The sequence below is a fragment of the Sciurus carolinensis genome, chromosome 7, assembly GCF_902686445.1.
Source record: "Sciurus carolinensis chromosome 7, mSciCar1.2, whole genome shotgun sequence".
Classification (NCBI taxonomy): Eukaryota; Metazoa; Chordata; class Mammalia; order Rodentia; family Sciuridae; genus Sciurus; species Sciurus carolinensis.
In genome coordinates this window covers 43,089,521-43,101,787 of record NC_062219.1, presented here as the reverse complement: position 1 = coordinate 43,101,787, position 12,267 = coordinate 43,089,521, and the positions used below count along the sequence as shown (strand labels likewise).

The window sequence follows — 12,267 nt, the reverse complement described above, 5'->3', positions numbered from 1 at the left end:
GTTGGGAAGGCGTCCCGGATGGGGCGGTAGTCCCGGAACGCAGGGAACTTTGTGAAGTAGAGTTGCCCGGCGAGACACCCCTCCCCCCGCTGGAGCAGTGAACACGAACAACTGGGAGCATCGTAGAGGAGGGAGCTCAGCACAGTGCTTGGTCTCGGAGCAACCACTGGGGCTGCGGGCGGCTGCCCAGAAGAGGAGCTGCGCGAGTTGTTTGGACTCAGAGCAACCACTCCTGAACACTGGGGGGCTGCCCAGAGGAGGAGTAGGAACGGGGCGGGTCACTTGGACTCAGAGTGACTGCCCAGGGCTATGGGCAGCTGGCGGGAGGAAGAGGCGCACAGTGAGTTGCTTGGACTCCTAGTGACTGCACCGGAACACCAGGCGGCTGTCCGGAAGAAGAGGCGTACGGCGGGTCGCTGGGACTCGTAGTGACTATACGGGGCTCCAGGTGGCTGCTCAGAGGAGGGGCCGCAAAGCCAGGCGATTAGGTGCAGAGCAGGGTCCCAGGACATAGGAGGCTTCTTGGTGGAAGAGCCACAGAGAGAAACGCTTAGGGGCAGAGCAAAGGTTCCAGGACTGCAGGCAGATTCTCTGAGGAGAGGCAGCCTAAGGAGACTCGTCTGTGAAGGGTGAGGCTCCCAGGCCCAAGAGGTAGGTCCGGACCCTTGGGAATGTTGCACAGGAAGGCAGCCCAGCTCAGGCGGTAGTTGTAGATTGAGGGGAAACTCTAGGAGGGGAACTGACCAGTGAGACCTCCCCACCGGGTGAGTCTTCCCGGCCAGGTGAGGATTTCACACAAGGATGGTAAAACCAGAGAAACAGGCCCAAGCAGGCCTTGCCTCAGCCTGCAGCCTAGTTCCCCTTTGGATGACCATTGGTCAACAAGTGGAGGCACCTCTGCCCACTAGCAGGGAATACACCCCAACTGAAGGCCACCACCCCTAGAGAAGCAGCTTCCTTGTGGAACATCACATTATCAACTTCCTCCAAGACTGCAGGTTACTGTAGGATAAGAGGGAATATACTAGAAATATTCAGGGACATTATAAGTCAATACAGGAAATCTGCAATATCTTAGCGGTCCACTGATACATGAACAATATGAGAAAACAAGGGAAGAAAATGCCCCAAACAAATCTAGATGTTACATCAATAAAATCCAATGACAGCATGGCAGAAGAAATGACAGAATGGGAGTTCAGAATGTACATAATTAAAATGATCAGGGAAGCAAATGATGAGATGAAAGAGCAAATGCAGGCATTGAATGATGAGATGAAAGAGCAAATGCAGGGATTGAATGATAGCACCAATCGACAGTTACAAGAGCAAATACAAAAAGCAAAAGATCATTTCAATAAAGAGTTAGAGATATTGAAAAAAAAAAACAGAAATCCTTGAAATGAAGGAAACAATAAACCAAATTAAGAACTCCCTAGAACGCATAAACAATAGAATAGAACACCTGGAAGACAGAACCTCAGATGTTGAGAAAAAATATTTAACTTTGAAAACAAAGTTGACCAAACAGAGAGGATGGTAAGAAATCATGAACAGAATCTCCAAGAATATGGGATATCATGAAAAGGCCAAATTTAAGAACTATTGGGATTGAGGAAGGCACAGAGAAAGAAACCAAAGGAATGAACAATCTATTCAATGAAATAATATCAGAAAATTTCCCAAATATGAAGAATGAAATGGAAAATCAAGTTCAAGAGGCTTATAGGACTCCAAATACACAAAATTACAACAGACCCACACCAAGGCACATTATAATGAAAATACCTAACATACAAAATAAAGACAGAATTTTAAAGGCTGTGAGAGAAAAGAACCAAATTACATTCAGGGGAAAACCAATACGGATATCAGCAGATTTTTCAATCCAGACCCTAAAAGCTAGAAGGGCCTGGAACAACATTTTTCAAGCCCTGAAAGAAAATGGATGCCAACCAAGAATCTTATACCCAGCAAAACTTACCTTCAAATTTGACGATGAAATAAAATCCTTCCATGATAAACAAAAGCTAAAAGAATTTACAAAAAGAAAGCCAGCATTACAGAAAATTCTCAGCAAAATATTCCATGAGGAAGAGATAAAACACAAAGAAGCAAATCAGCAAAGGGAGGAATTATCCTAAAGGAACTGTCAAATAAAGGAGGAACCAAGTTGTGTCAAAAAAATAAATAAATAAATAAATAAAATTTAAAAAATGAACCAAATGACTGAGAATACAAATCATATCTCAATAATAACCCTGAATGTTAATGGCCTGAATTCATCAATCAAAAGACATAGACTGGCAGATTGAATTAAAAAGAAAGATCCAACAATATGTTGCCTGCAAGAGACTCACCTCATAGAAAGAGATACCCATAGACTAAAGGTGAAAGGATGGGGAAAAACATACCATGCACATGGACTCAGCAAAACAGCTGGAGTATCCATCCTCATTTCACATAATGTGGACTTCAAGTTAAAGTTGGTCAGAAGGGATAAATAAGGACATTTCATATTGCTTAAGGGAAGCATAAATCAGCAAGACACAACAATCATAAACATCTATGCCCCAAACAGTGGCTCATCCACGTATATCAAACAAATCCTTCTCAATTTCAGAAACCAAATATACCATAACACAATAATACTAGGCGATTTTAACACGCCTCTCTCACCACTGGACAGATCTTCCAAACAAAAATTGAACAAAGAAACCATAGATCTCAATAACACAATCAATAATTTAGACTTAAAGGACATTTATAGAATATACCATCCAACCAAGAGCGAATACACTTTCTTCTCAGCAGCACATGGATCCTTCTCTAAAATAGATCACATATTATACCACAAAGCTAATGCTAGCAAATACAAGGAGACAGAGACACTACCTTGTATTCTATCAGATCATAATGGATTGAAGTTAGAAATAAATGAAAGAGTAAAAAACAGAAACTACTCCAACACCTGGAGATTAAACAATATGCTATTGTATGATGAATGGATAACAGAAGATATTAGGAAGGAAATTAAAAAATTCTTAGAGGTCAATGAGAACAAAGAAACATCATATCAAAATCTCTGGGACACTATGAAAGCAGTACTTAGAGGAAAATTTATTTCATGGAGCACATTCAATAAAAGAAGTAAAACTCAACAAATAAACGACCTAACACTACACCTCAAAGCCCTAGAAAAAGAACAGACCAACAACAAAAGTAGTAGAAGACAGGAAATAGTTAAACTCAGAGCTCAAATCAATGAAATAGAAATAAAAGAAACAATACAAAAAATTGACAAAATAAATAGTTGGTTCTTCAAAAAAATAAAAAAAATTGATAAACCTTTAGCCACACTAACAAAGAGAAGACGAAAGAAAATCTAAATCACCAAAATTCGGAATGAAAAAGGAAATATCACAACAGACACGATTGAAATACAAAACATAATTAGAAGCTATTTTGAAAATCTATACTCCAACAAAATAGAAAATTTCGAAGATATCAACAAGTTTCTAGAGACATATGAATTGCCTAAACTGAACGAGGAGGACATACACAATTTAAATAGACCAATTTCAAGTAATGAAATAAAAGAAGTCATCAAAAGCCTACCAACAAAGAAAATTCCAGAACCTGATGGGTTCTCAGCCAAGATCTATAAAACCTTTAATGAAGAGCTCATTCCAATACTTTTCAAAGTATTCCGTGAAATAGAAGAGGAGGGAACTCTCCCAAACTCATTCTATGAAGCCAATATCACCCTGATACCTAAACTAGACAGAGACACAACGAGGAAAGAAAATTTTAGACCAATATCCTTAATGAACATCGACGCAAAAATTCTTAACAAAATTTTAGCAAATCGCATACAAAAACATATTAAAAAGATAGTGCACCATGATCAAGTGGGTTTCATCCCAGGGATGCAAGGTTGGTTCAACATCCGGAAATCAATAAATGTCAGTCACCATATCAACAGACTTAAAGTCAAAAATCACATGATTATTTCAATAGATGCAGAAAAAGCATTTGATAAAATACAGCACCCCTTCATGCTCAAAACACTAGAAAAAATAGGGATAGTGGGAACATTCCTTAACATTGTAAAGGCCATGTATGCTAAGCACATGGCTAATATCATTCTAAATGGTGAAAAACTGAAAGCATCCCCCCTAAAATCTGGAATAAGGCAGGGATGCCCTCTTTCACCACCTATTCAATATCATCCTTGAAACTCTAGCCAGAGCAATTAGACAAACCAAAGAAATTAAAGAGATACAAATAGGCAAAGAAGAACTCAAACTATCCCTATTTGCTGATGATATGATTATATACTTAGAGGAACCAGGAAATTCCACCAGAAAACACTTAGAACTCATAAGTGAATTTAGTAAAGTAGCGGGATATAAGATCAATGCTCATAAATCTAATGCATTTTTATACATAAGTGATTAATCTTCAGAAAGAGAACTTAGGAAAACTACCCCATTCACAATAGCCTCGAAAAAAAATAAAATACTTGGGAATCAATCTCACAAAAGAGGTGAAAGACCTCTACAATGAGAACTACAGAACACTAAAGAAAGAAATTAAAGAACACCTTAGAAGATGGAAAGATCTCCCATGTTCTTGGATAGGCAGAATTAATATTGTCAAAATGGCCATACTACCAAAAGTGCTATACAGATTCAATGCAATTCCAATTAAAATCCCAATGACGTACCTTACAGAAATAGAGCAAAAAATTATGAAATTCATCTGGAAGAATAAAAAACCCAGAATAGCTAAAGCAATTCTTCGCAGGAAAAATGAAGCAGGGGGTATTGCAATACCAGAACTTCAAATATACTACAAAGCAATAGTAACAAAAACAGCATGGTATTGGTACCAAATTAGACAGGTAGATCAATGGTACAGAAAAGAGGACACGGACACAAACCCAAATAAATATAATTTTCTCATACTAGACAAAGGGGCCAAAATTATGCAATGGAGAAAAGATAGCCTCTTCAACAAATGGTGCTGGGAGAATTGGAAATCCATATGCAACAGAATGAAACTAAACCCGTATCTCTCGTCATGCACGAAACTAAACTCAAAATGGATTAAGGACCTCGGAATCAGACCAGAGACCCTGCATCTTATAGAAGAAAAAATAGGTCCAGAGCTTCAACATGTCGGCTTAGGACCAGACTTCCTCAACAGGACTCCCATAGCACAAGAAATAAAAGCAAGAATCAATAACTGGGATAGATTCAAACTAAAAAGCTTTTTCTCAGCAAAGGAAACTATCAGCAATGTGAAGAAAGAGCTTACAGAGTGGGAGAAAATCTTTGCCAAACATACTTCAGATAGAGCACTAATCTCCAGAATCTATAAAGAACTCAAAAAACTCAACACCAAGAATGCAAATAATCCAATCGACAAATGGGCTAAGGAAATGAACAGACACTTCACAGAAGAAGACCTACAAGCAATCAACAGATATATGAAAAAATGTTCACTATCTCTAGTAATAAGAGAAATGCAAATCAAAACTACCCTAAGATTCCATCTCACCCCAATTTGAATGGCAATTATCAAGAATACAAGCAACGGGTGTTGGCGAGGATGTGGGGAGAAAGGTACACTCATACATTGCTGGTGGGGTTGCAAATTAGTGTAGTCACTCTGGAAAGTAGTGTGGAGATTCCTTAGAAAACTTGGAATGGAACCACCATTTGACCCAACTATCCCACTCCTTGGCTTATACCCAAAGGACTTAAAATCAGCATACTACAGAGACATAGCCACATCAATGTTCATAGCTGCTCAATTCACAATAGCCAGATTGTGGAACCAACCTAGATGTCCTTCAATTGATGAATGGATAAAGAAACTGTGGTGTATATATATATATACAATGGAATATTACTCAGCCATAAAGAATGATGAAATTATGGCATTTGCAGGCAAATGGATGAAATTGGAGAATATCATGCTAAGTGAGGTAAGCCAATCTCAAAAAACCAAAGGATGAATGATATCACTAATAAGTGGATGATGACACATAATGGGGGGTGGGAGGGGTTAGTGTTAGGGTTAGAGTTAGGGTTAAGTAAGGGGGCAAGAATGGAGGAAGGAAGGACTGTTTAGAGGGAAAAGAGGGGTAGGAGGGATGGGGGGAAGGGAAAAAATAACAGAATGAATCAAACAACATTACCCTATGTGAATTTATGATTATGATTACACAAATGGTATGCCTTTACGCCATGTACAAACAGAGAAACAACATGTATCCCATTTGTTTACAATTTTAAAAAAAGTGGAAAAAAAAAACAAAAACCATTATTCACCAAAACCAAGTGGGACTTTTTCTAGGTAGATAAGGCTATTGACATCCTTAAATCAATTAATGTAATCACTATGTATACAGGGTAAGGAATAAAAAAACACTTACTACAGTATTATTTATGTAGGCAAACTCTCCTAGACACAACCTTATGTCAATTAACAGGGGAAACATTTGAATAAATTACAATAAAATTTTAAAAATGTATAATGCAGCTATTACAAATGTTCCATTCTGTACTCAGGAAAATGCTCATGATTACATATAAAATATCAGATTGCAGTGTAATGTATATAATACATTTTGTAAAGAGGAGATAAAAGTACACATTTGTATGTATGTGTGTCTGATTCATCATATCATCATATGTACAAAGTCCAGAAGCCTAAACACCAAAAGGTGACCACTCGTTATCTAAAAAGTTAGAACTAGGTCACTGTAGAGAAGGAAGAGAAAAAATAGTTTCTCCTTTGTGCACCTTTGATTTGACTTAAACCAGTCATGAGTGGCTCTGGATGTATGTAATAGGAAGTCCCAGGGAGCATATGAGAAGGGGAGGAAGATTCCATCTGCAGTAAAGATTCCTATTCTCAGGTGGAAAAAAAGATCATATTAAAGATCAGCACATTATTAGTGCTGATTATGAAACCTAACCATGCCTGCAACAATCATACAGATTTAAAATGTAGGTACATACCTTTCTTCCTCAGAAGAATTCACATTTTCGCCATAAAGAAGTAAAATGAGTCCTTCTTCTACAGAAGCGATTCTTGCCAAGATATCAGCTATATGAATTAAAGCTGTTTCAGAGCAATTTGGAGCTGTCTATATATTAAAAAGATAACAAGACAAATAGTATAATTTTATGACAGATTGAAGGTGGTTTGTAGTCTAGTAAAGCTATATTACCACAACAATAAAAAAAATTAATGATTTGACTGTGAAAATAATATGACTGAATTAAATGTATCATTAGATTACATTCTTTTACCAGCATAGCTGATGAGGCAAATAAATTCAGGTTTTTCACCCAAACCAGTTATTGAAAATAGATACTCCTGTTATGTTTTGTATGTAATTCTGGTTAACAAACATTGTTAGTTTTCTCTATTTCCACTTTGCCCTATAATTCTCACCCACTGGGTTCCTGAATATCCAATATAATTATATTACATACAAATCTAAGAAAATGTCACCCTATCTAAAAAATATCATCCCTTCACACACTTATTGAGTCAGAAATGTAAATCTGAGTAGAGACAGCCAGTTCATGGGTCAGCCAATTGCCAGGAATGTCACCTGGGCAGAAAACAAACCAGAACCATGTTCACTCCATTTCCTTTAAATGTTAACAGTAAAATGCCTTTGCCAAAGCAGCAAAATAGCACAAAACAAATAACAAAATCTGGATAACTATATTAATGCTTTAGAGTCCATCCACAATAATTTCTGTTCTTTGCAAGTTCTGCTTATAATTTCCTTGTACTTTCATGGATGTCAATGTCATTCTCTACAATAAATTTAAAAATATGTATGTCACAACTAATAAATTTGGTAGGTTTGCTTATCAAATGATGAGTTTGGTATATTCCCTAAAAATAAACAGAAATATCTACCCAATTAAACTTAGTCTTACTTTTCATATTAAATATCTTTCTTGGACGACTTCACCTAGAGTACTTTTGTTCTCTAATACATGTTTGTATAGACAGTCTCTCATTTTATATATACCTAGCTATAAGAACATATGCATTCTCTCTGCACATATACTTATTCTTTAGACCTTTCTTTCCTCATTTTAAATATATATACTTTTTTAAATGTTTAGATCTTTATTTGTAGACTTTAGACAAAGAGAGAAATATTTCTGGAGGGAAAAAATTTAAAAATCCATGTCCAGGTTAATGTGAAGGCAGGCAGAAAGCAATGAAGATGGCTGAGCAGGGGAGTGGGGGAAAGAAAGGAAGGAAGGAAAATCTAAAATCTAAACAGTTTTTAGATTATAAACTATGGTACATATTTTTACAGAGGGATAATCTGATGAACTTTCCTATGAGATCATTTTAAAACATCTTTAATCTACAGCATAGAACTCTTATTTTACCATTCTTGGCAAACATCAAATAACTTCAACTCCTGACAAAAGAATTTTTGGTATAAATAAGTATGTTGGCAGATAGGGTTAAAATTTGTTGGTAGAAACCCATTAGCTATGGTATTAAAAGTATCACTTTGTCTAGTTCCCACTCTGTACTTCAAGAGGATTCATCATGTCCTGTCAAAGTTGACTGCTTGCCCCTGCCTCTTAAACTGTCTATCCCCTTTCATTCCATGAGTACAAATTTTGGATGCACTAATTCCTTTCCTTCTTTTATATATTTTTTATTTTTTGTTCAGAGCTCTGCCTCACCTATGAGAATATAGTTCTTAAAGTCAATAAACATGTCTTATTCATGTCTATATTTTTCAGTATGAAGAGCAAAGCAATAACATAGTAGTAACTGGGTGATTCTCAAAGTCTTCAATTAGATACTAATTGTGCCAGAGGACTGGTCCTGCTAACAAGAATATAGTCAAATGTAAGTACAATCACAGCAGTATATAACATGGGAATACAGAAAACAAATACCTTAGTTGGGAGATTCAGAGATGATATCTCACCTACAGAGAGGAATTTTACATGTGGATCAAGTTTAAAATTTTCCAAGGTAAGGAAAAAGCATACAAAGATAGGAAGCTATGATAACCTCATACAGAATATGCAAGTGGATTATTATAACTAGTATAAACGGAAGAAAACGGGGGACAAAAACACACACAAAAAAACTTGGTAAATACCAAGTTAACATTTTTTACATTTATCCAGAAAAACCAATAAGCAGGTAAATACGTGACAACCCACTGAGGTGTGGGTGTAAGAGGGAGATGAATCTGGCAAAACACTACTGAAAAGGCAAAACCATTTTTAGTCTATTGATGCACTCTAAAAGTCATTTAAAGCTTAAGTCATAGAAGTAGCGGGACACATTGGGCAGACAGTATGACTAGAAAGGGCACCAGCTCTGCTTGTTAACTGCCTGACCTTGAGCAAGTCACTTCCTTCAGTCTCAGTTGTGACAAAATATACAATGTAAGGGAGCATACATTGCAAACTGTAAAGACACATACCTATGTTCAGCACTGGAATTATATATAGGCTTTCTTTCTAAGGTAATACTAGTTCTACTTACCATAAAATAGAATTAACCCTTCAGGAAAATAATCATATTTCCAAAGGCTATAAAATTGCCATTAAAGCAAATAATAAGACAGTCACAAGATTTATTAGATTTGTAAGACAAATAGCTTCTTAATAGAAAAAAAATCTAAGTTCTTTGCATCAATACTAGCAAGTATGACTAGAAAAAAATTAAGATGTATGCACATTTCCCCACCTTTTAAAAACTATTAAATCAAGCAACTGCATAAACTATGATTTAACAAATAAAAATCTGTAACAACACAAAATACATTCATATTTACAAAGAGAGTGTAATAAAATATTTCAAATATATCAAAAAAAAGCCTCACTGAATATTTACAAATATTCAGCTTAGGGACACCTTTTGTCTTTAGTGACTAATACCAACCTCAGATCCTTTCATTAAATTATGAACAGGCTGGAGAAGTGTCTCTACCACAGTGCTGTTATATAAGCATTCAACTGCACATTCTTTTTGATCACAGAGTATCCGTAGAACTTCAGTCACCATACTTGCAGGAGAATAATTCTCTGATAAACAAGAAGTATTTTGATAAATCAAAACATAAAACATTAGATACTTAATACTTTTTATATATTAGCTATTGTTCTTCCAAAAAGCTCAATATCAAAAGTAATACTTTAAAAATTCCACAACTCAATGTAATACCAAATTATAACCTAAAAATTAAGATTTCAATTAGCTTAGTATACTTTCAAGTTAATAAAAAAAACAAGCATATGACAAAAAATATGTCACAAGAAAAGAATGTAAGATCATTCACAGTGTGACATTAAATCAATGCTTGATATTGAAGATGGCTCAGAACTTTTCTCTATCTAGGAAACACTTACTTATATTCACTTTTTATTTTTTTCCTTAAATAATGTATTCAGATATTGAGCCTAGTAGATAATTAAATGAGACTCATTAAGACAAGACCATGAACAAAAGACAGATGAGAAGAGAAGAGAAACTTTAATGAATTTTCATGAAGACTAGTAAATCTCTTGCCTTACCACAAAAACAATGAAAGCAAGAGTTAAGATTTTTTAAAAATATGAATAAAACACATAAATGAAACACAGGAATAATAACTTAATCATGATTTTTATTTCATAAACCAACATATTTTCAAATATCCAATTTCCCCACAACAGCATATAATGTAAGACTGTCCTAGAAAGATACAGTACTAAAGCTAAGAAACTTAATTTTCGTCACAGAGGTCAATACACCAGGAGTATGCTGACTTCAAGTTGATACCTGACAAAAATAAAATGAAAAAGTAAAGCTGAATGATTTTTTTTCAAACAACTGTTGATGAGAAAGCTTCTTTGCAGTGAGCAGTATCACTAACCACCTTATGACCATACATGCATTTATCCAATCATCTACTACTTATTGAGTGTCTGATAAATACCAGACACTATACAAAGCACTGTACACAGTTGTGAATAAGACAAAAAATAGTCCTCTAGATGGCAAACCAAAATATTAACAAGTAATTATAACAAACAAACAAAGGATACTTTTTATCATAAAAGAAGCCTGGGATATTATAAGAACATGTAGCAGACTTAAACTGGTACATTATATATTTGAAAGAAAAAAAAAAGATAACACAATAGTTCCTAAAGTTCTAAAGTTCACCACTCCATAGTAAAGACTCCAAAGGTATCTAAGTCAATGAAAGTTTGGACGAAGAATTCAAAAAAATCATCTTTAAGAAGCTCAATGGAATTCAAGAGAATACAAATAAATAGTACCATGCATTAAGGAAGACAACACGGAATATGAATACAGAAATAGATTTTTTGAAAACAAACAACATAAATCTTGGAAACAAAAAACTCAAAAAATAAGAAAAAATTTTGATTGAAAGTATCAATAACAGACTGAATCAAGCAAATCAGAGCTTGAAGACAACTTGCCAAAATAATATATTCAGACAGCAATACAGAAAAAAAAGAATGAAGGAAAAATACAAGATTTGTTCACAATTAAAAGATCAAACATCTGTATAATCTGCATAGAAGAGGGAGAAGATGAGAACACAGGTTACCTATTCAATGCAATAATAGCAAAAAAATTTCCAAATTGTGAAAAAGACATGGACCTCAGATACAGGAATCATTTAGAATCCTAAACAGACATAACCAGAAAAGAACCTCTCCACCCACATTATAGTTAAATTGCCAAAAGTATAGAAGAAAGAAAAAGTGTCAAAAGCTGAAAGAAAGAAGCACCAACACCTTTAAAGTCAAATCCATTAGAATACTAGATTTTTCATCAGAAACTCTAAAGGTCAAGAGGGCATGGAATGATATATTTAAAGTTCTGAAAGAAAAAAAAAAAAAAAAAAAGCCAAGATTACTATACCCAGCAAGGATATCCTTCAAAATTGAAATAGAAATCAAGAACATTTGAGATAAACATAAACTAAGGGAATTCATGTGGATTTGGTGACACATCTGTAATTCCAGTGGTCTGGAAGGCTGAGATAGGAGATCACAAAATCAAGGTTAGCCTTGGCAACTCAGCAACACCCTGAATCAAAATAAAGAATAAAAAAGGGCTGGGGGTGTGGCTCAGTGGTAAAGTATCCTTCGGTTCAATTCCCACTACCACAAAAAAAAAAAAAAAAAAAAAAATTGTTTTTTTTAAACCCACTATGGGAATTCACCA

At 35.3% G+C, this 12,267-nt stretch overlaps 1 protein-coding gene across 2 annotated transcripts in view; it reads right to left on the bottom strand.

Annotated features, from left to right (window-relative positions):
* Positions 1 to 12,267, bottom strand: part of Tbc1d32 (TBC1 domain family member 32) — a 301,835-nt gene that overhangs the window by 154,672 nt on the left and 134,896 nt on the right. For both annotated transcript variants that reach the window (XM_047558656.1, XM_047558654.1), the window contains exons 15-16: positions 9,967 to 10,109; positions 7,035 to 7,162 (exon numbers count right to left, since the gene is read on the bottom strand). In XM_047558656.1, the coding sequence (XP_047414612.1) occupies positions 7,035 to 7,162; positions 9,967 to 10,109 (271 nt within the window). The remainder of the gene's footprint in view (positions 1 to 7,034; positions 7,163 to 9,966; positions 10,110 to 12,267) is intronic.